The sequence below is a fragment of the Phacochoerus africanus genome, chromosome 9, assembly GCF_016906955.1.
Source record: "Phacochoerus africanus isolate WHEZ1 chromosome 9, ROS_Pafr_v1, whole genome shotgun sequence".
Taxonomy (NCBI): Eukaryota; Metazoa; Chordata; class Mammalia; order Artiodactyla; family Suidae; genus Phacochoerus; species Phacochoerus africanus.
Genome location: NC_062552.1, coordinates 29,556,177 through 29,580,216, shown reverse-complemented (window position 1 = coordinate 29,580,216; position 24,040 = coordinate 29,556,177). Strand labels below are relative to the sequence as shown.

At 43.0% G+C, this 24,040-nt stretch overlaps 1 protein-coding gene across 7 annotated transcripts in view; it reads left to right on the top strand.

Annotated features, from left to right (window-relative positions):
• Positions 1-24,040, top strand: part of PRIM2 (DNA primase subunit 2) — a 373,431-nt gene that overhangs the window by 260,255 nt on the left and 89,136 nt on the right. For all 7 annotated transcript variants that reach the window (XM_047794656.1, XM_047794660.1, XM_047794657.1 and 4 more), the window contains 2 exons: positions 5,821-5,893; positions 15,741-15,926. In XM_047794656.1, coding sequence (XP_047650612.1) covers positions 5,821-5,893; positions 15,741-15,926 — 259 coding nt within the window. The remainder of the gene's footprint in view (positions 1-5,820; positions 5,894-15,740; positions 15,927-24,040) is intronic.

Here is a 24,040-nt window from a genome sequence, read left to right as displayed (position 1 = left end):
TACATAAATATGTGTAATGGATATTTTGAAAGTCTCTTCTCCTCTCAGCTTTAAATCTGTTGAACTGTTAGCTTTACAGTTTTCTGTTTACTATGATTTTCAGCTGTATTGGGAAACTAACTCTGCTTACCTCTTACTGTTTAATGAGCAAGATGATGTGGGAGGAAAAATTCCTCAGATGTGACTGAGTTTTAATTAAGTTGCATGCAGGCCTGATGAGCAAATGCTCCTGTAAAAAGATGCTTTTATATATCGTGTGCCATTAGTTCTCTTAGAGGGGACTGGGTAATTTAGGACAGTCACCTCGAAACAAAAGGACACAAAATAACCAAGCAGTGACATTTCTGTGTAAGCCAGGGTTTTTTATATACAAGAGCAAAATTTTGTTTTTTTAGGAAATACTATTATGTACACGTTTAGATTTTTAAAGATTTTAAACTTGACAAAGTCTCGAAGTTTTATTAAAATGGTGATTTAGCAGTATGTTATTGCAAGAGGAAATAGGATATGATTTGCTTTTTATTTTAATTTTTATTTGGAGACCTGCATTTCAGGACCTACCTACTCAATTTCAGCTCTTTTTGACCCTTACCTCTGCTTGTCTTTTTTTGCACCTAACCCAGCCTCTTCATCTATAAACTGTGAAATTTCCTTGGCTTTGCTTATCTCTTTCTGCTCGTCCATCTGATATGTGCTAACCCTCTAGATCCTGAGAAAAAAGCTTTTTATTCTATTATTCCAAAATGTCACTTCCTTATCATACACTTTTAAAACCCTCCAACAACCTTAATAAACTCAAATCATATACGTCTGTGAACCTGGTCAAAATTTAAGAATGTTTTAAAATTGTTCAACTCTAAATGGTAAAAACCCCACAATAACCAGGCCTGTGACTTTGCTGTGGTCCCCGTGTCCTCCTGCTAAGCCTCCAGATGCAGGTGTTCCCTGACTGGCTGGCAGCCTTCCCCGTGGTGCCCAGGGCCACCTTCTCCCTTGTGGCATCTTCCTCCCCTTCGGCCTTGAGCTGTCCCGTCAGCTTGGCGGCTTCTCTGCGTAGCCTGGACTGTGTGGTCAGTTTTGGGGCTATAGCTGGCTTTGTCTGCCTCTCCCTGCTTTGAGAAGGGCCTGTCCTCTGTGGCCTGTGGCTCTCGTCCTGTCGCACTGTGCACATCAGCTCTGGGGCCTTGGCTCCTGGGGGCTCTTCCTTGGCCTCAGAGGTGCTTAATGAGTGTGCGCTGACAGATGGGTTGCTGTCCACAGGCTCTACAGAGCTTTCTTTAAGGGGTAATTAGAAAAGGACAACTACTGGCTGTAGGAAAAGTCTGTTAAAGAAAGTCTGACATTTTAATGGCATTTTTTTCCTTGGCTGCATCTGTGATGTGTGGAAGTTCCAGGGCCAGGGATCAAATCCTTGCCATAACAGTGACAATGCCAGATCATTAACCCCTTGCACCACAAGGGAACTCCTCTAATGGCAGTTAAAAAATAAAGTTTGTCCTGGGTTTATGTGTTTCTATACATAACTATACATATATAGTTCTCTCTGGGGAGTGAGGTGTTTATTTTCTCATACGTCGAATGTAATCGTCACGTTTGAGGAGAGGTCTCCTTTCACCACTGGGTATCTTCACTGTCTAATGTAAGTCAGTACATGCTGAACCACACCTTTATTATTTTCATGACTTTTCTGGCTTTTTGCTAACTTGAGAAAACGGTAACATTTTGCGTTTCATCTGATACCCTAACAAGCAAAAGGTGAATCAGCATACAGGCTGTGAGGAAATACCGCAGCTCCTGATCCCTTACCGTCCACATTTGTGGATGAACAACTGATACAGAGTTTGATTTACCCTTTCTCTTTTTCACTTGTGGCAAATGAGTGGCTCAACTGAGAAATCAAATCTTGTTTTTTAAAAATTCTTTGATTAATCAAAAACTCCTCTTTATATTTGGCAAGATAGTGATTAGTGACATAATTTGAATTTTTTAGCTCATGTTTTTTGATCTGCTGTACTGAAAAAATGGCATTTGTGTTATATCTCAGTTTACCCTTTTTTTAAAAATTTTTTTAATAGCCACACCCACAGCATCTAGGCCAGGGATTGAACCTGAGCTTCGGCTGAGACTTGTGCTGCAGCTGTGCTGGACTCATTAAAGCTGGGTACTTTAACCCACTCTGCTGGGCTGGGGATCGAACCTGTGCCTCTGCAGTGACCTGAACCACTGCAGTCAGATTCTTAACCCACTGGACAACAGTGGGAACTTCTCTCAGTTTATTCTTTTATGGAAGCTTGGAAGCAGGAATCCCCTGTTAAAATTGTACATCAGGAGTTCCCGTTATGGCGCAGTGGTTAACGGACCTGACTAGGAACCATGAGGTTGCAGGTTCGATCCCTGGCCTTGCTCAGTGGGTTAAGGATTCGGCGTTGCCGTGAGCTATGGTGTAGGTTGCAGACGCGGCTGGATCCCGCGTTGCTGCGGCTCTGGCGTTGGCCGGTGGCTACAGCTCCAATTGGACCCCTAGCCTGGGAACCTCCATATGCCGAGGGAGTGGCCCTAGAAAAGGCAGAAAGACAAAAAAAAAAAAATTGTGCATCGGTGATAGAGAATGTTCTTCAGATAAAGCCATGATATTTAAAAATGGGCCAAAGACAGTATTTTCCACTGTGTGTGTGTAACTAATCTGTTGTTTTTGCTGTTCAGAATTACTATCACTTTTTTGTGTTTCCCCAATACAATGGTGAAGAAATGTTTATTCGTAAAATTGATCTATTTAAAAAAATCATGAATGCAAGAGTACACCTTGAGAGTTCATGGTGTGTATGTTTGCCCGTCATCACCCGAAGCAATGTGATACAGAGCCAACTGGGCAGCTGGTTAGGAATCTCGTCTAATAACATCCCTGGGCGTTTCCAAGTAAGAGCCGGGGATCCAGGCTCACCAGCTGATGTGAGTTGCTCTTAAGGATTTTTTTTTTTTTTTGACTTTTCTGTTTATTCCTTTTTCTTCTCCCTTGATTGCCTTCCTATCTCCGCCTGTTGCTGCTACTTTACTGCAGGTTTTTACAGAAACTTCTCTTGCCTGAAATATTGCATTGTTCTTACAAGTGATTTTTCCATTGCCCAGCCCCCTCTTTTTAGTAATCTTTCTACACTGCTCTCCTTCTCGAGTGTAAGTCTGATTATGTGAATTCTTGCCCCACAGCTCTTTATGGTTCTTTCCTGCCTCCAGGTCATTGGATATAGTGCTTCCACTACTTGCCTGTCTTGTGTTCTATCTGCAGTCCTCCCCGCCATGGCTTCGTCTCTCCAGAGCAAGTTCAAATGCGTATCACACAGCTGTACACACCAGCTCCTAACCAAGATGTAGGTTATTCCTTCTGATCATGGGCTGAGGGGGAGGGAGGAATCCCATTCCCAGTTCTTAGGCTGGAACAATTCCTTTCTGCCCCTTCTCCCTGGGCGTCCCTGCTTGCCCCACCTGGGTTGGCTGGCGACCGTCTTCCTGTCTGTTAATAGCAGTTTTAGAGGAGTGATGTCTGTACAGTTTCCTTATATTCTCTCTGTGGTTATTTATACCTCGAAAATTCTTTGCATTAATCATTACAGCCATTTTCACTTTTTTTCTTGGAATTTAGCCCTTTCGCACATACCGTCAAAGCACTGAGGAACACAGCTTTATACGGCCACTCAGGCAAATGTATGTGTCCTCCATAATGTATCATTTTTTTGTACTTCGTATACTGCATTAATCTGGGCTGAGAAAACTATTTATTCAATAACTGTCACCACGTTTGTCTGTCTTTTACCCTTTATAGAGGACTTTTGTATTTGTTACTCTTTTTGGCCTGGATCATCCTGTTAGTGGATACTGATTCCTTTACAGCCTAAAAAGTAGAGTTCTAAGGTCAGCGCGTGGCCAGGCCCCACTCAGCTGGGGGTGGCTCCTCTGCAGGATCCTGCTGCCTTCCTTCCTTCCCTCCTGTTTTGTTTTTGCTATGGTTGTTTTTCCCCCTGCACTTCCTGGTCAGGACTGCAGTTGGTCTGTGTACTGGAATATGCTTTACTGATTTTAACTAGTGCTTTGAATATATCATTTCATTTGCTCTCCCCAGCATTTCTGTCAGTGAGGCAGGCCTGGCATTATTAATGCCATTTTACAAGGAGAATAGTGCAAATGGCAACAATTTGCCAAACTAGTGATTTAAAAAACAAAACCAAGAACAGGTCTTCAGACTCCTAGGCCGTGCTATTTTTATTGGACGTGTGTGAGACATATTAGAAAGTGAAATAGGTTTTTATTTGGGGGGGATTTCACGGAAACAGTTCTCTGGTTGTGTTGTGTATTAACATGTAAAATACTAGAATGAAGTCACAGCCGTGGGTTTAACCTAGCATGAGTTTTGTGTGCTGTGGCACTCCTGTGATAAAGGGAAAGGACAGAATCCAGTGATCCGCTGTCAGAGGAGAAATAATACCACAGAGAGGAAGACGTGTTTTAGGTGTGGGATCATCCGTGTGACTCTGTGGCATTGTGCTCACCTGCTCTCAGGCCATTCTTCGCCCTCGAGGGAGGAGATGTCCTCACGTGTGGTGGTCTCCTCGCCAGTGGCTGCAGTGCCCTGTGGTGTACTGTGGTTTTGCTTCATGATCCACACCCACTGTTTAATCAATAACCTGGTTGACTGTCGGAACATCAGCCTTTCCGCAGAGCAGCTTGGAGGCCTGTGTTATCCGGCAGCGAGAGTCCACAGTGCTGAGCAGGGGAAAGTAGAGCGTCTGGACTCCTGTGTGGTTGTGACGGTGCTTAACTCCAGGCTGTCCCTTCAGTCGTGGGCTCTGTGTGAGCCAGGATCTCACCATCTCCTGTGCGACCCAGGCCTGACCGTGGTCTTCTGCGTGAGCCAGAAAGTTTCGTCCCCCTGCACGGCTGACTTGCTCTCTGATCTGACAGGCTCCTCGTCTCTGAATGTAAAATGAACGCGCTCTCTCGGGCTCTTGTGAGGATGTCATTAGAGGATGTCGATAGATATTCAGGTGGCACTTCCTTCAGAGGAGAATGATCACTCTACGTCAGGTCCTCGAACAAGAGGTCGTTCAGTTCAGAGCTCGTCTCAGCAGGCAGAGCAGGCCCTGTCATTTCCATGTGACGGTAGGGAGCCTGTGGTGTAGACAGACAAGGTGATTCACTCAAAGATGAAGCTCCCGTTGGTCCTTGGTTCTGCCTCTGCCGCTGTGCTGTTCTGAAGTGTCTTAATAGAGACTTGAACTTTATTTTTTAATTTTTTTTTGTCTTTTTGCTATTTCTTGGGCCGCTCCTGCGGCATGTGGAGATTCCCAGGCTAGGGGTCCAATAGGAGCCATAGCCACCAGCCTATGCCAGAGCCACAGCAACGTGTCTGCGACCTAGACCACAGCTCACAGCAACGCCGGATTGTTAACCCACTGAGCAAGGTCAGGGACCGAACCTGCAACCTCATGGTTCCTAGTCGGATTTGTTAACCACTGCGCCATGACGGGAACTCCAGAGACTTGAACTTTAACCGCACTTTGCCTTACGCCTCCAAGGCGTGGGAAATGGAAACGTCTTCCTGGTCGGGGAGTCAGGTGAGCCCTGTGTTTCTGTGTTAAGTTTGGGTTGTCACCTAAACATGTTTTGTTAAATAACCTTTAAAACCCTTCACTATGTTTCTCTGAAGGTTTATATGTAAAATGTTTTCTCACTGTGACTTTATATCAGAATTAAAAAAAAAATTCCCTTGAAGTGATCAAAATATGTTTTACAGATCTTATTTTAACATTTTGTTCTTTTTCTTTGCAGTCATTCCTACACTGGTCAGGACTACAGTGCACAGGGAAATGCTGGGAAGATTTCTTTGGATCAGATCGATTCTGTAAGCATCTCATCCTTTTAAACTTAGACCCTTGTCAGTGGAGGAAGCACAGATTATCTTCAACCAAAGGTTACTTTTGGTTGGGGAGACGGGCGAGAATGTTATTTCATTGCTTACCAATCATTTTTAGAAGTCTTGTGTGTTATACATGTTTTTTTTTTTTTGTAAATTATGAAAATACCAAATAATCATAAAATTATTTGTAGTCTGATAAAAATCGAATTTAATCAGTTTTCCAAAGGAGGAAATTCTTTTAAGTGATGATCGCTAAATAGTGTTTATGTGTTTAATACCATATACATTCAGAAAAGGAGAAATGGAAAATACTAGGTATATCAGTTTTCTAAAGCTCCCATAACAAAATACCACAGTCTGGGTGCCTTAAACAACAGAAACTTAGTTTCTCACAGTTGTGGAGGCGAGAATTCCACACTCAAGCCGTCAGCAAATTTGATTTCTTCCGAGGCACGTCTCTGTGGTTTCCGGGTGGCCGCCTCCTCCCCGTGTCCTCATGTGGGCTTTGCCCTGTGGCCACTTCTGCTGCCTGGAAGGAAGTCAGTCACAGTCGACCAGGGCCCCACCCCCAGGACCTCATTTAACCGCAATTGCCTCTTGTCAGGCCCTGTCTCTGAGTTCAGTCTCATTCTGAGGTCGCGGGGTTAGGACTTGGGTGTCTGCGTGTGAGAAGCATACAGTTTATTCTGTAACACTGAGTGCAGGCCCCTGTCCTCCTGTTGCCACTAGATGAGTGGACAGCTCATGTCTGCTTCACTTTTGGTTCCAGAGTAGAATGAAGAGTAGCACACTTTACTGCCCTTTTAATTTATCATTAAAATTATATTAATTTATAGGATTTCTCTTTAGTACATTTTAGCATGTCTACTTTACCCAAAAAGGGAAACTGAATCAGCCATAAATAATCTTTGTTTAGATAGTTACTAAATTATTTACAGTAAATTAAAAATACTCTGAGGTTTTGGAGTTCCCGTTGTGGCTCAGAGGTAACGAACCCAACTAGTATCTGTGAAGTCGCGGATTCGATCCCTGGCCTTGCTGAAGCTTCGTTGTGGTGTAGGTCACAGGCATGGCTCAGATCTGGTGTGGCTGTGGCGTAGGCCGGCAGCTACAGCTCTGCTTTGACCCCATCTGGGAACTTCCTTATGCCATGGGTGCGGCCCTGAAAAGACAGAAGAAAAGAACAACAAAACAAAAAAAACAAACCAAACCAAAAAACCTGAGGTTTTAATGCTTGGAAACAAGAACTGTGATGGTGAGTAGGGAGAGACCCTGAGTCTTTAGAGACCAGAATGAATAGTTCATCTTGCTATTTGAAAAATTATAATCAGGTGCTTGCTATTAGTGTGTCTGTAGAAGTAACAGTAGAATTGCCCCTTAGATGGTTGGTTGAACTGGAGTTTCTTTATCCCCAAGGATGCCCCATCCCTTACTTTTCCTTAAGCAGTTGTTTCACCTCTCGCACTTGCCTCCCTGCCGTGTCATTTGTGTTTGTGTTATATTGTGAATGGTTGGGGATTAATTCTGTTCCTGATTCCGTCAGTGTTTTCCCGTTCATAATGGTTGGGTACCGGGGGGGAGACCTAGAGGAATAGCCGTCAATGCTTGTGGCGAATATACACCGAGCCATTGGTGATGCACCGGCTGTTGTGCTGTGGGTCCAGAGGGGAGTAAAGCAGAAGGTGCCCCTGCCCTCTCGGGCCTTACCTGAGGGAGGTAGACGAGGCAGAGGTACGAAGCCAGCAGCCGAGGTGTGAGTCTCTGAGGGCTTTGAGACCTCTCTGTGCCTCTGCCTGAGGCCCTGGCCTCAGTGATGAAGGCGGACCTCGTCCTGCGGGACCTTTGTTGTCACCCTCACAGCAGCGTGTCACCACACACCCTTCCATGTCTCAGTTCGTCTCCACACGGTCCCTAGATTTTTCTGCTTTCCCTGTGGCCCTGCAGGTGGAGCTGCCCCCAGGCCCCATGTAGTGTGGGGTGAGCCCTTCACCGGCCCCGTCTGGCTCTACGCGTTTCTCTGCCTTTGCTGTGGCTCCAGCTCCTGTGGGACCGAGTGAGCACAGCACCCCGCCCCCAAGGGTTCTCCCCGATGCCGCCCCTGCCTCACTGGTGGTGCCTGTGGCGCCAGGTTGCAGCTCCTGCACTCAGGCTGCTCCCTCGGAGTCCCCGGCCGCTGCTGCGTCCACATGGATTCATTCTCTCCCCGCCCCGTGTAGTGTCTGCCTGTAAAGGTCCACAGTCTTTCCTGCCCCACTGTGGCCAGTCCCAGCCCTGTCCTTTCATTTCCACTGCTGGGACTCCTGCCAAAGCCCCGCCCATGTCCCTCCTGCTTCATTCCTGCCTCTGGGGAGTCTGTTCAGTGTGTAGCAGCCAGAGTTCTCTCTGTGTCCCAGCCCCTGTCGGCCTTCTGGGAATCCCTACTGGGTTTCCATCACCTCAGGTCTGAAACCCACACTCCTTCTGGTGGCCTCCAGTGTCCCCGTATCCTGGGCGTTCTCCTCCATCTTCTCCCTCGCGGCCCTGGCCATGTGGCCTTCTTGCTGCCCCTTGAGCTTGCACCTCCATCCTTCTCAGAACTTTTGCTCGTGTTTCCTTTACTGGAACGGTGCTCCTGGGTCTTCATTCCACTGGAAGCCTACTTACACACCAGTCTCAGCAGCAGGCCCTGTCTGCGGAGGCTCCTGGGGCCCCTTTCCTCCTCACACTGAGCCCGTTGCTCTGTCTGCAGTGCTTTGGGAATTAGACATTGTGTTTCTGATTTATGCCTCTTTCCTTGCATGAGGATGTAAGTCTTCGAGGACTGGACTTTCAACATCTTTGTTCCCAGCTATTCCCCAGGCTGCGCACGTGGAATGTTTAGCAGATATTTGGCATTTGAATGATAAGGGGTGTTCAAGCAGTTGGGGAAAAGGAAGCTGAAGTTGAACCGAGTCTTTTTTTTTTTTTTCCCCCTTTCAGTTCTCTTTACTGGCTTATTTAAGTAAATTATTTTCCATTTTTTTAAAATTTTTTTTAATTTTTATAATTTTTTTTTTCCCACTGTACAGCAAGGGGGTCAGGTTATCCTTACATGTATACATTACAATTACATTTTTCCCCCACCCTTTCTTCTGTTGCAACATGAGTATCTAGACAAAGTTCTCAATGCTGCTCAGCAGGATCTCCTTGTAAATCTATTCTAAGTTGTGTCTGATAAGCCCAAGCTCCCGATCCCTCCCACTCCCTCCCCCTCCCCCTCCCATCAGGCAGCCACAAGTCTCTTCTCCAAGTCCATGATTTTCTTTTCTGAGGAGATGTTCATTTGTGCTGGATATTAGATTCCAGTTATGAGTGATATCATATGGTATTTGTCTTTGTCTTTCTGGCTCATTTCACTCAGTATGAGATTCTCTAGCTCCATCCATGTTGCTGCAAATGGCATTATGTCATTCTTTTTTTATGGCTGAGTAGTATTCCATTGTGTATATATACCCCATCTTCCGAATCCAATCCTCTTTCGATGGACATTTGGGTTGTTTCCATGTCCTGGCTATTGTGAAGAGTGCTGCAATGAACATGCGGGTGCACGTGTCTCTTTTAAGTAGAGTTTTGTCCGGATAGATGCCCAAGAGTGGGATTGCGGGGTCATATGGAAGTTCTATGTGTAGATTTCTAAGGTATCTCCAAACTGTTCTCCATAGTGGCTGTACCAGTTGACATTCCCACCAACAGTGCAGGAGGGTTCCCTTTTCTCCACAGCCCCTCCAGCACTTGTTATTTGTGGATTTATTAATGATGGCCATTCTGACTGGTGTGAGGTGATATCTCATGGTAGTTTTGATTTGCATTTCTCTTATAACCAGCGACGTTGAGCATTTTTTCATGTGTTTGTTGGCCCTCTGTATATCTTCCTTGGAGAACAGTCTATTCAGGTCTTTTGCCCATTTTTCCATTGATTGATTGGCTTTTTTGCTGTTGGGTTGTATAAGTTGTTTATATATTCTAGAGATTAAGCCTTTGTCGGTTGCATCATTTGAAACTGTTTTCTCCCATTCTGTAAGTAGTCTTTTTGTTTTCTTTTGGGTTTCCTTTGCTGTGCAAAAGCTTTTCAGTTTGATGAGGTCCCATGGGTTTATTTTTGCTCTAATTTCGATTGCTTTGGGAGACTGACCTGAGAAAATATCCATGAGGTTGATGTCCGAGAGTGTTTTGCCTATGTTTTCTTCTAGGAGTTTGATGGTGTCCTGTTGTATATTTAAGTCTTTCAGCCATTTGGAGTTTATTTTGGTGCATGGTGTGAGGGTGTGTTCTAGTTTCATTGCTTTGCATGCAGCTGTCCAGGTTTCCCAGCAATGCTTGCTGAATAGACTTTCTTGTTCCCATTTGATGTTCTTGCCTCCCTTGTCAAAGATTAAATGACCATAGGTGTCCGGGTTTATTTCCGGGTTCTCTATTCTGTTCCATTGGTCTGTCTGTGTGTTTTGATCCCAGTACCAGACTGTTTTGATGACTGTGGCTTTGTAGTATTTCTTGAAGTCTGGGAGAGTGATGCCTCCTGCTTGGTTTTTGTTTCTCAGGATTGCTTTGGCGATTCTGGGTCTTTTGTGGTTCCCTATAAATGTTTGGATTGTTTGTTCTAGTTCTGTGAAAACTGTCCTGGGTTTTCATTTGATAGGGATTGCATTGACTCTGTAGATTGCTTTGGGTAGTATGGCCATTTTTACAATATTGATTTTCCCAATCCAGGAACATGGACTATCTTTCTATTTCTTTCCATCTTCTTTGATTTCTTTGATGAAAGTTTTATAGTTCTCGGCATATAGGTCCTTTACCTCCTTGGTCAGGTGTATTCCGAGGTATTTGATTTTGTGAGGTGCAATTTTAAAAGGTATCGTATTTTTGTATTCCCTTTCTAATATTTCCTTGCTGGTATACAGAAATGTGACTGGCTTCTGAATGTGAATCTTATATCCTGCTACTTTGCTGAGTTTATGAATCAGTTCAAGTAGTTTTGGGGTTGAGTCCTTAGGGTTTTCTCTGTATAGTATCATGTCATCTGCATACAGTGACTAAGTAAATTATTTTCCAATTGAGATTTCCTCCATCCTGTATCTTCTTATTTCTTTTCCTATTTAGAGAGACCATTCTGTATTTCTCTTAGAATGGGTTTAGTATTGCTGTAGTCTTTTAGTTTTTGTTTGGAGAAATTCTTTATTTCTCCTTCTGTTTTAAATGATACCCTTGCTGGGTAGATTATTCTGGGCTGCAAAATTTTTGCCTTTTAGAACTTTGAATATATCTTGCTGCTCTCTTCTGTAGAGATATCAGCTGATAGCCTTATGGGGGTTCCCTTATAGTTAACACTTTGTGTTTCTCTTGCTGCCTTTAGAATCCTCTCTTTAACTTTTGTCATTTTTGTCATAATATGTCTTGGTGTGGGCCTGTTTGGGTTCAACTTGTTTGGAGCCCTCTGTGCTTTCCATATCTTGATACATGTTTCCTTTAGATTTGGAAAGTGTTCAGCCATGATTTCTTCAAATATATTTTCAATCCTCCTTTTCTTTTTCTTCTCCTTCTAGAATCCCTATTAGGCGTAGATTGGGCCACTTTATATTATTCTATAGATCTCTTATATTGTTTTCATGTTTTTTCATTTGGTTTTCTGTCTGCTGTCCTGATTGGATGATGTCCATTATTCTGTCTTCCAAGTCACTAGTTCGTTCCTCTGCATCATTCATTCTGCTCTTCAGTGCCTTTAACTCAGCTTGCATCTCTGCAAATGAATTTTCTAATTTTTCTTGGCTCCTCCTTACATTTTCTAGTTCCTTTCTAAAGTAATGTGCATTACTGTTCATATCTGCTCTTAATGCCTCATATTCGCTTTTAATTCCTTTGGTATTTTCACTGTCCTTTTGAACTCGGTGTTTGTTAGATTGCAGAGGTCTGTTTTGTTATTTGCTCCTTCAAGTGAATTCTCCTGTTCTTTTAACTGGGAATGGTTCATGAGCTTCTTCATTTTGCTCATATTTTTGTTATCCTGTGAGTTTAGGGAAAACAACTACTGTCGTCTTGGAGGGCTATTGCTTGAGCACCCCTGGATATTTTGTGAGGGCCTACTATTTGTTTATTTTTTTGGCCTGAGGGCTGCTTTTGGTTTGGATGCTTTCTGTCTCAGTGCGTGCAGGCTGAGGTGTGCTCTTGTATGGCCTGCACATGCCTCCAGGGAGATGGAGGCAGGGGACAGAGCTAGTAGCCAGTGCCTAGTTGCTGGGCCCTTGACGGTTCAAAGGACCCACAAGGAGGTGGCACAGGCTGCTCCTAGTTGCAGGGCCTGGGGAAGTGGCAGTGTCCCTCCGGGAGGTGTAGGTGGCACCCAGCGTGTTTGGCAGTGGCAATAGCAGGGCATATGCAGTCTCAGGAGAGTGAGAGCAACAACGGGTGGTGCTTGGTTGCAGTGCCCTCTGTGCGGACCCCTGAGATGACTGCAGCCGCAGGTGGTGCCTGTTCACTGACCCCTAGTGGTGGCGGGCTATGCACACCTCTCATGTCTGAGATGACTGAGTTTGCCCCTCCATTTGCAGACCATGCAAGAGGTGCTCTGCCACCTGTTCCCTGTGCAAGAGGTGTCCTGCTGCCTGAGAGTCCATGCGCTTGCTAAGAAAGATTCCTGTGGCCATCTGCCCCTCCTCCTTGTGCCCTCTCCACCAGTGGAGCCTTGCTTCTCCTGCAGGCCCAGACCTCCTCCCAGGTTCCCTCGGTTATGTCGTTCCATTCCCTAGCCCATGGCACATGGCTCCCTAGCCCCTCAGGCTGTCTCCACACTGCCAACCCTAGTCTTCTCCCTGCAACTGACCTCTGGAGCCTGAGTCTTGGCACCCAGCTTCTGCCCAAGTGTCTCAGGCTGTGGTGTCTGGGGTGGTGGTACTGATGGTCTCTGTGGCTCTCCCTCTGCTTGCTGTCCTCAGTCAGCTGCTGTGCTTTTCTCCTCGACTTTGAGGTCCCTCCTTTGCTGATCTCCCTGTCAGTTAGGTGTGGGTTCCTTTCCTCTTTCACGGCTCCCTCTCCAGACTGCTGGTCTGGTCCTGATTCCTTTCTCTCTCTTTCTTTTCCTTTTGTTCTACGCAATTATGTGGAGGGTTTCTTGCCCTTTATTTTTTATTTTATTTTATTTTATTGTCTTTTTTTTTTTTTTTTTTGTCTTTTCTAGGGCTGCTCCTGTGGCATATAGAGGTTCCCAGGCTAGGGGTCTAATCGGAGCTGTAGCCACAGGCCTACATCACAGCCACAGCAACGTGGGATCCAGACTGCATCTGCGACCTACACCACAGCTCACGGCAACGCTGGATCCTTAACCCCCCGAGCAAGGCCAGGGATCAAACCCGCAACCTCATGGTTCCTAGTCGTATTTGTTAACCACTGTGCCACGATGGAACTCCTCTTGCCCTTTTTGAAGGTTTAAGGTCTTCTACCAGCATTCAGTAGATGTTCTGTGTGAATTGTTCTACATGTTGATGGTTTTTTTTTGATGTGTTTGTGGGAGAAGGTGAGCATGATGTCTTACTCCTCCACCATCTTGATCCTCCTCCCCCCACCCGCTCACAAAATTCTATGATGATTGGTTTCCATGGTAATGCGATGATGCACATCTAGCCTTCCCTTGCACCTGCCACATTGTGAGTTGTTAGGTTCACTTTTGGCGACAGCAGAGGAGCTCTCACCTTTATACCTTGAGCGTTTGAAAATGGGAAAACCAGGAGTTCCTGTTGTGGTGCAGTGGAAATGAATCCGACTAGGAACCATGAGGTTGCAGGTTTGATCCCTGGCCTCACTCAGTGGGTTAAGGATCTGGCGTTGCCATGAGCTATGGTGTAGGTCACAAGTGTGGCTCAGATCCGGCGTTGTTGTGGCTGTGGCATAGGCCAGCAGCTACAGCTCCGATTTGATCCCTAGCTGGGAGCCTTCAAATGCCATGGGCATGGCCCTAAAAAGACAAAAGACAAAAAAAAAAAAAGAAAACGGGAAAACCAGATTCTTGTTCTGGAGATACATTGATACTGATCTTCTAAATGCTGGTCCATCAATGGATGTTAATATTGACATAAAATATTATCTGATTCTTTATATTCACTGGGCTTTGCTTCCCTCCCTGTCACAGTGCTTCCACGTCACTGACTGGTGCTGTGCTGGAGCCTTATCATATAACTTATTGTATGAGTTTGTTTCTTTTCTTTCATGTAACCCAATTAAAGGGGAAAGTGATGTTTTTATTTTTTATTTTTATTTTTGTTTTTTGTTTTTGCTTTTGCTTTTTAGGGCTGTATCTGTGGCATATGGAAGTTCCCAGGCTAGGGTCAAATCAGAGCTGCAGCTGCCAGCATACCACAGCCACAGCAACACCAGATCCTTAAGCTACTGAGTGAGGCCAGGAATCAAACCTGCATCCTCAGGGATGGATTCATTACCGTTGAACCACAGGGGGAACTCCCGTTGTTTTATTCATCTTGTTTCCCAAAACATCCAATAAATATTTGTTCTGTTACGTATAATTGGAAAGTATTGTAACAGACATTGTGACAAACTACAGGTTCCTATTAAGGATGGTGACTGTTCATTGATGTTTTTGGAAGAGAAAATAATTTGGTAACAGCATGGAGTAAGAGGCAGGGACCCATGAACTTGAGGGAGGCGGCTTTCCTGTAGTCCTCTGGGGGAGGCTGGAGGCCTCGCTGAACTGGGTGGGGGCAGAAAAGGTTAGACATTGTTGCTGGTCAGTAAATGAGTGTGCAGCTGGCACTGCGGATTGAGGGGGGTGGGTGCAGAGGTGGAGGAGGGGTGGGGAGAGGGGTGGAGAGGCTTTCTCTTAGTGGTTAATTTCTTTAATGTAGTTATTTGAATTCACCTTTTGTGAACCACTTGTCATTTTTCTGTTTTACTTTGTATTTGGCCTATTTTAAAAGTTCATCTATTGTACTTTTCACCAATCATACTTTGAATCATTTATCCTAGGAAAATGAAATCTTAGGTTCACAGGAAAAGCCTGTACGTTCATTTATTTGAAATAGCTTCAGACCGGAAACAACCCAAATATCATCCAGCAAGTGAACAGTTGAACAAGTGGAGATACAGCCACACCATGGACTGTTACTCAGCAATGGAAAAGGAATGAGGAATTGATACCTGCAGCAAGTTAGATGAATTTTGCAAGAGTTATGCTCAGAACATTAAACTATATGATTCTATTTATATAACACTCTTGATATGACAAAATTATAGAAGTGGAGAACAGATTAGTGGTTGGCAAGGGTTAGAGAATAGCAGGGGGCAGGGCAGGGGTTATAAAAAGGAAATATGGGGGGTCTTTGTGGTGGATGCATGAACCAAACATGGGATAAAATTACGTAACATTAAATGCACAGACACACAGAAGTGAGCCGGTGGGCGCCACTGAGAAGGTCTGAGAGTAGTGGGTTGTGTCAGTGTCCTCCTGGTTGTGATGAATATACTATAGTTTACCTTTGGGGGGAACTAGGTACAGGCATTTCTCTATTATTTCCTGTAACTGCACAGGAATCTAACGTTATCTCAAAAGAAAAATTTGAGAAAAAAATTTTAATGATATTTTAGATATACTGGGTTAAATAAAACATACCGTTTTCATATGTAATCAATATAAATGTATTAATAAGAAAAAGAGTTCATCTGTAATCACAGTAAAACAGTAATACTTCCTTACGGTTTTTGCTTTTATTCCAATTAGATTGAATTTATAATTTGCAAATTAGATTGATTTTGCAACATATATTGTGGGGGACCCGATAAATCTACACATAACAAACCCTCTTTTATCTTGCAGCTCTCTACCAAATCCTTCCCTCCTTGCATGCGTCAGTTACACAGAGCCCTGCGGGAAAATCACCATCTTCGACATGGGGGCCGCATGCAGTATGGGCTCTTCCTGAAGGGCATTGGTTTGACCTTGGAACAGGCGTTACAGTTCTGGAAGCAAGAATTTATCAAAGGAAAGATGGATCCAGACAAGGTAATTTTGAAAAATCAGAGCAGTCACTCAAATTTTAATTCGGTCTGAAGCCTGAAAAGTTTTTTTTTCTTTGTCTTTTGTCTTTTTCCAGGGCCGCACCCATGGCATATGGAGGTTCCCAGGCTAGGGGTCTAATTGGAGCTGTAGCCGCTGGCCTATGCCAGAGCCATTGCAACACAGGATCTTAGCTGCGTCTTTGAGCTACACCACAGGTCACGGCCACGCCAGATCCTTAACCCACTGATTGAGGCCAGGGATTGAACCCACAATCTCGTAGTTCCTAGTTGGATCCATTTCTGCTGCGCCACTACAGGAACTCCAGAAAAGTTTGTTTCTTGATATACTCGGAAATGAAGTTGAAAATTCCAAAAGATAATGTGTCCACAGTTTCATTTAGGTAAAAAGAAACTCATGTATTAATCCATTAGTTGCTAAACAAAAGATTTGGAAAGTAGATTAAATTTAAAGGGTAAGGTTGAGCCACTGACGTGAGATACAGAGTAAGGCTTGACTGAGTCTTCCTGGTAGGGACACTGTCAGAGTCCTTGTAACTGAGTTTTCGTCACGCTGAGTTCCGTTTCCTGAGGGGTGTGTATGCATGTGTGTAGATGTGTATACACACGCACATATCATGTATTTTCAGGACCAGGAAATGTTGAGAACACATAAAGTGAAAACTGCTTAGAACACATTTTGTTGTATTGTGCAGAATCTTTGACAGATAATTTTTTTTTTGTCTTTTGTTATTGTTGTTGTTGTTGTTGTTGCTATTTCTTGGGCCGCTCCCGCGGCATATGGAGGTTCCCAGGCTAGGGGTTGAATCGGAGCTGTAGCCACCGGCCTACGCCAGAGCCACAGCAACGCGGGATCCGAGCCGCGTCTGCAACCTACACCACAGCTCACGGCAACGCCGGATCGTTAACCCACTGAGCAAGGGCAGGGACCGAACCCGCAACCTCATGGTTCCTAGTCGGATTCGTTAACCACTGCGCCACGACGGGAACTCCTTTTTTTTTTTTTTTTTTTTTTTTACTCAATGAATTTTGTTACATTTATAGTTGTACAGTGATCATTGCAATCCAATTTTATAACATTTCCACCTCAGACCCCCAGCCCATCCCATTCACCCCCAGCCTATCTGTTTTGGAAAACATAAGTTTTTCAAAGTCTGTGAGTCCGTATCTATTCTGCAAAGGAGTTCACTGTGTCCTTTTTAGATTCCACACGTAGGTGATAGCATATGATGTTGGTGTCTCACTGTCTGACTAACTTCACTTAGCACGATGATTTCTAGGTCCATCCATGTTGCTGCAAATGCCATTATTTCATTCCTTTTTATGGCTGAGTAGTATTCCATTGTGTGTATGTACCACATCTTCTTTAGCCATTCCTCTTTTGATGGACATTTAGGTTGTTTCCATGTCTTGGCTATTGTAAATAGTGCTGCAGTGAACATTGGGGTACATGTATCTCTTCTAGGCATGGTTTTCTCTGGATGGATGCCCGGGAGTGGGTTTGCTAGATCAAGTGGTATTCTATTTTTAGTTTTCTGAGGAATCTCCATACTGTTTTCCACAGTGGTTGCACCTATTTACATTCCCATCAACAGTGAAATAGGGCTACCTTTTTTCCATGCCCTCTCCAGCATTTAATGTTTGTAGACTTTTTGATGATGGGCATGATGGCCAGTGTAAAATGGTACCTCATAGTGGTTTTGATTTGCATTTCTCTAATAATTGGTGATGTTGAACATCTTTTCATGTGTTTTTTGTCCATCTGCATATCGTCTTTGGAGAATTGTCTGTTTAGATCTTTTGCCCATTTTCTTGATGGGGTTGTTTTTTTTTTTTTTTTTGGTATTGAGCTACAGGAGGTGTTTGTATATTTTAGAGATGAATCCCTTGTCAGTTGCTTCATTTGCAAATATTTTTTCTTGTTCTGTGGGTTGTCTTTTCATTTTGTTTAGGGTTTCCTTTGCTGTAGAGAAACTTTTAAGTTTAATTAGTTTCCATTTGCTTCTTTTTGTTTTTATTATCATTACTCTTAGGAGGTGGACCTGAGAAGATACTGCTCTGGTTTATGTTAGAGAGTGTTTGGCCTATGTTTTCCTCTAAGAGTTTTATAGCATTTGGTCTTACATTTAGGTCTTTAATCCATTTTGAGTTTATTTTTGTCTGTGGTGTTAGGGAGTGTTCTAATTTCATTCTTTTTTACATGTAGCTCTCCTGTTTTCCCAGCACCACTTACTAAAGGGACTCTCTTTTCTCCATTGTATATATTCTTGCCTCCTTTGTCACAGTTTAGTTGACCGTAGGTGTGTGGGTTCAGTTCTGTGCTTTCTATCCTGTCCCACTGATTTATATTTCTGTCTTTATGCCAGTGCCATATGGTTTTGATGACTTTATTAGCTTTGTAGCATAGTCTGAAGCCAGGAAGCCTGATTCCTCCAGCTCCATTTTTCTTTCTCAAGATGTCTTTGGCTATTCTGGGTCTTTTGTGCTTCTGAACAAACTTTAAAATATTTTGTTCGAGTTCTGTGAAAAATGTCCTTGGTAATTTGGTAGGGATTGCATTGAATCTGTAGAGTACCCTGGGTAGTATAGTCATTTTGATAATATTGATTCTTCTAGTCCAAGAGCATGGTATAATATATCTTTCCATTTGTTTGTGTCATCTTTGATTTCTTTCATCAGTCTCTTATAGTTTCCAGAGTACAAGTCTTTTGTCTCTTTAGGTAGGCTTATTGCTAGGTATTTTTATTCTTTTTGATGCAATGGTAAATGGGATTGTTCCCCTCATTTCTCTTTCTGATCTTACATTATTAGTATATAAATATGTGGTCAATTTCTGTGTATTAATTTTGCGACTTTGCCAAATTCATTGATGAGCTCTAACAGGTGTCTGGTAGCATCTTCAGGATTTTCTAGGTATAGTATCATATCATTTGCAAAGAGTTGTAGTTTTACTTCTTCCTTTCCAGTTTGGATTCCTTTTATTTCTTTTTCTTCTCTGATTGCCGTGGCTAGGACTTCCAAAACTATGTCAAACAGTAGTGGCAAGAGTGGATATTCTTGTCTTGTTCATGATCTCAGCGAGATTTCTTTCAGCTTTTTACCATTGAGAATGATGTTAGCTCTGGGTTTGTCATATGTGGCCTTTATCATGTTGAGGTAGGTTCCCTCTATGCCCACTTTCTGAAGGGTTTTTATCAGAGAATTTTTCAATGGACACTTATCACCGTCAGCCTGAGAACTGCCTTTAAATCTGTTCATAGTTCTCAGATTCCCACTCCTGTTCCTATTTCTCTTTAATATACTAGCTAATATTTTATTTTGAAGCTTCAGTTTTTGGCCCCTCTGTACCATGGCATTGTGGTATGAGGTGAAGTTTTTTGTTTACTTCTTGGTTTTCTTCTTCCTAGGAAAGAGAAACTACAGAACAAAGAATGTTTACCAAGTACATTATACAGTGATGCTTTACCATGTCCTGCATCAGTTTGCTAGGACTGCTGTAGGAAGATAGCATAGACCGGCTGCTGTAGACAGCACACCTGTACTCTCCAGGTGGCACTTCTGGCTTCTCCTGAAGCCTCTCTTGGCTTTCAGCTGCACCTTCCCAGCTGTGTCCCCTCTGTGTCCATGCCTCTTCCAGGACCCCAGAAGAGAGTCCCACCCTTATGCTCTCACTTAACCTCCATCACCTCTTTAAAGGTCCTGTCTCCCAACACATAAAGGTAGGACCTCAGCATCTGAATTTCAGGACATAGTTCAGTCCATAAGATGACTTTAGCTTTAGACTTAATGACGTGTTCAGCCTCTTTTATAGTATATTGTAAAAAACTCTTAAAATTTTTACAGATTTGTTTTTAAAACTGTCTTCATTGATAATTGTCCATTGGATCTTAAATTTATCACTGAATAATTTTCTTTAAATATAATTTTGAATAATTTTTATTAGACTGCTATTATACTTCTTTTATTTTCTTTTATTTTATTATTTTATTTATTTGTTGTTGTTGTTGTTGTTGTTGCTATTTCTTGGGCCGCTCCCGCGGCATATGGAGGTTCCCAGGCTAGGGGTTGAATCGGAGCTGTAGCCACCGGCCTATGCCAGAGCCACAGCAACGCGGGATCCGAGCCGCGTCTGCAACCTACACCACAGCTCACAGCAACGCCGGATCGTTAACCCACTGAGCAAGGGCAGGGACCGAACCCGCAACCTCATGGTTCCTAGTCGGATTCGTTAACCACTGCGCCACGACGGGAACTCCTACTTCTTTTATTTTAAAGTAAGGCATCCTGATTATAGGAATACGACAAATACAGAAAACTTTCCTATCATTTCCCCATTTAGGAATAATTGCTGTCAATATTTTAGCCTTTTTCTATAGTCCAAATTGCTAGATATCATTGCATTTTTTCCCATTAAAAATTGACATATTATCATTTTCCCAAGCTGTTGAATATTTTTTGAAAATATAATTTATGTTAGTTGCATGACAACACACCCTTGTAAAGTGATATAATTTGTTTAATCACCCACCCGTTAGTGAATGCTTGGTTGTGTCTGACTCTGTCATAAACGTTAGTGCAGCTGGTATCCTGAGCACATAAATCTCTGATTATGAGTCTGATTGTGCCCTCTGTATGTATTCACTAGGGAGTAAATTAATCTGGTGAGGAACTGTAAACAGTTGTGAAATTTGGGTACATGCCATGAAATGCTGCAAAGGCTTCAAATTAGATTTTCATCAAGCTATGTGAGAACCTTGCTGTCATTGACATCATTGTATATTATTACTTGGAAATGTTTTTCGATCTTTTTATTAGGAATTTGATATATTAACTAGGAAGGTGTATCAGGGCTCTTCAGAGAAACAGAATCAACAGAGTGTGTGTGTGTGTGTGTGTGTGTGTGCGCGCGTGTGTGTCTACACCAAAAGAGATGGATTACAAGGAATGGCTCATGTCGTGATGGAGGCTGGCGAGTCCCAGGGTCTCTGGGCAGCAGGCTGGGGACCCTGGAGGTGATAGCCGAGGTCCACCCTGAAGGACCTGCGGGTTTGATACCAGGAAGAGCCAGTGTTGCAGTTTGAGCACGGAAGCTGGAGAAAGGCCACGTGTGAGTTCACAGCAGGCAGGAGTAAGGAGCCTCTTACTCACAGGTGGGCAGGACCCACCTGGGGAGGGCATCCTGCTTCACTCCGTTTGCTGGTTCACAGGTTAACCTCATCCGGAAACACCCTCACAGACACATCCAGAATAACGTTTGACCCAAGGTCTGGACACCCTCATGGTAGAAAATTAAGCACCCCAGGAGACAGGTCCTTGTGAGCTGCGGGTTTGCGGTGAAGAGGGAGAAGTTGAGGTGTGTGTAGCCGGGCGTGCGCTCTGAGCTCGGCTGGAAGAGGGCTGTAGGCGGGGAGCCTGTGCCTCCTTCACTGACCAGCTGCTTCTGGGTGTACTGGTGTGGCTCCCTGTTTTCCTCCGTATTTAGTTATTTTTTAACCTGTGTGTTTAAAAATTTTTTTCAAATAGGATTTTTATTTTACAGTGTAAAAGTCATTTTCTTAAACAAATTATTGTAAAAGAAAATCAATAAATAATTTTTACCTTTCTAGGTAATATATAGCAGTCTGTATTTCCATTAGCTTATTATTGATTATAGCAAATATAATATTCTGACTAAAAGTTTTAAGTTACACTTAAGATTTACTGTGTGTTGTTGCAGAGCCTGTTTTATAACTAAATGTTCATGTTTTCCTCAAGGATATCTTCTTACATATTTTTTCAGTGAAATGTAATTTAGTATCCCTTAGTTTTTGAGAATAGTCTCTTCAACTTAATCACTGCACCTACTTGTTAAGTGGTACATTCAATTAAAAACACTCAAGAGGTGTAGGAGCTGATTGCCTAAAATACTGTCTGCGGAGAATGGTTGTGGAGGATCTGTATTAGACATTTTTAGTAGGGCTCTGATGAAAAGACTTGGATGTTGAACCCAGGAAGGTTTTGGAAAATCACTCGTATTGAGTAGCTTGTTTCCTGACAGTGCAGGATAATTTGGGGAAAATTTTCAGTTTCTCCTTTATGTGGTTTCCCAGGTGACCACACATCTGATTCTTTCTGTGCTCAGGCCCTGGTGGAAACTTTCTCAGGTACATTGCTTTGTGTCTCTGGGTAGAAACCAGGGTACCCGACCAGTGCTTTGTGGAGCAGAAAGCAATCGGTACCTCCAGGGCTTCTGAGCTGTGCTGTTGCCGCTGCTGCTGCCTGCCCGGAACTGAACTTGCCTTTCCCACCTCCCTTCCAAAAATGACCCTCTGTTCCCTGGGAACTGACTTCTGAAGCAGAACTGAGTCTGGCTTGCATCTTCCTTTGCTTGGTTTGTTGCAGGCATTTATTTAGTGTTTTTGTTTGTCTCTTTTTAATACTTTACTTTCCTGTCTAAGGTTGTATTTAATATTGGAGGGGAGTTTGTTGTCTGTATTTATTGACACAGTGATCTAAAACTGTATGCATTAGTTTTGTAACTGCCATCCAGAAGGTAAATGTTGAAGTAGCCTGTTCCTGGATACCTTTTATTAAGGTCAAGCATTATTTTTGTACCAGAGTCTACAGATTCTCCTTTTCTCTTACAGTCATTTTTGAATAGTAATAATGTGTTTGTGGAAGCAGCAGATGGTTTTGATGCTCACTGTTAGTCATTTTTTTATTAGGAATTCCATGTACTAAGTCCTCCTCTGTGTAACAGGTAGCCATCTGTCTATAAGATGCTTATGCAGGGTTGTTTGGTTTGGTTCATTTTCTATTCTTTTAAGACTGTTTTCAGGTGTTAATATTATGTAGAGGTGGCCCCTATCAGGCTCCTGGTCATGTGCTGCCAGCTTACGCTCTAATAATTTGGGGCACTTATCACTGCCTCATGTTTGTTTATTATCTATCATGTACAATTAGAATGAAACTACATAGAAGTGGCAGCTTGTTCTTGTTCACTGCTGTGTGTTCAGGCACCTAGAACCTACCTGATTCATGGTAGGAACTCGTATTTATTTATTTAATTTATTTATTTAGTCTTTTGAGGACTGCACCCATGTGTATGGAAATTCCCAGACTAGGGGTCAAATCAGAGCTATAGCCACAGGCCTACACTGCAGCCACAGCAAGGCGGCATCCGAGCCGTGTCTGTGACGTACACCACAGCTCACAGCAACCCCAGATCCTTAACTAACTGAGCAGGGCAAGAGATCGAACCCACGTCCTCATGGATACTCATTGGGTTCGTTACCACTGAGCCATGATGGAAACGCCTGTACCTGTTTATTGAATGAGCTGAATAATAAATCCCCTAGAAATAAATACTCTGAGAACTGGGAAGTTTGACCTACTTTCCTCATATTCCTTCATGTAACTCACAGCATAGTCCCACACAGTTACTTACTTGTTAATGTGCTGTCATTCCATTTATAGTGAACTTGAAGCTAAAGTAAATCAAGAATTTTAGTGTGACTTGAAATTTGTGATAGACGTTATTGATTTTATACATTAGAAGGTATTTTTTATCATTGCCTTTCCAAGGGGTCCATGGCATAAAAAGTTAAGAGCCCTTAAAGATTATCAGAGCAGAGGGCAGGGCTTCTGGTTTATTTTCTTACACTTCATTTATTTAGTAATTATAGTTCTCTCTCTTTTTTCTTTTGCCGTATTAAGAATAGAATACCTGTAGTGATTTACTTTTCTTGAACTTTGTACATATCGTCTTTATAATTGTTATAAAATTGTAGCATTTATGTTTGCATGTGCATCATCACAGTGGATTTTGAGCTACTTGATTGCAAGGACTATGATTTTTCCACTCAGGGATTAGCACAAGACCTGGCAGCTATTAGAAGTTTGCTGGCTATGTGGTCCGTTCTGCCAGAGTTTTAAAAAGTGGCTTTCAGTATGAGAAAGTAATTTATTACATTTTTCTTTTTAGATAGAGGTATATTAATAGTCTTTTAGTAGCTAGCTAAATTTGTTGTCATCTGTGTGTTTCTCTAAATCAGAATATAGGTTGGAGGAATATACAAGTGTATAAGAAGTGGTAACCAGTTATCATTATTTTAATTAATG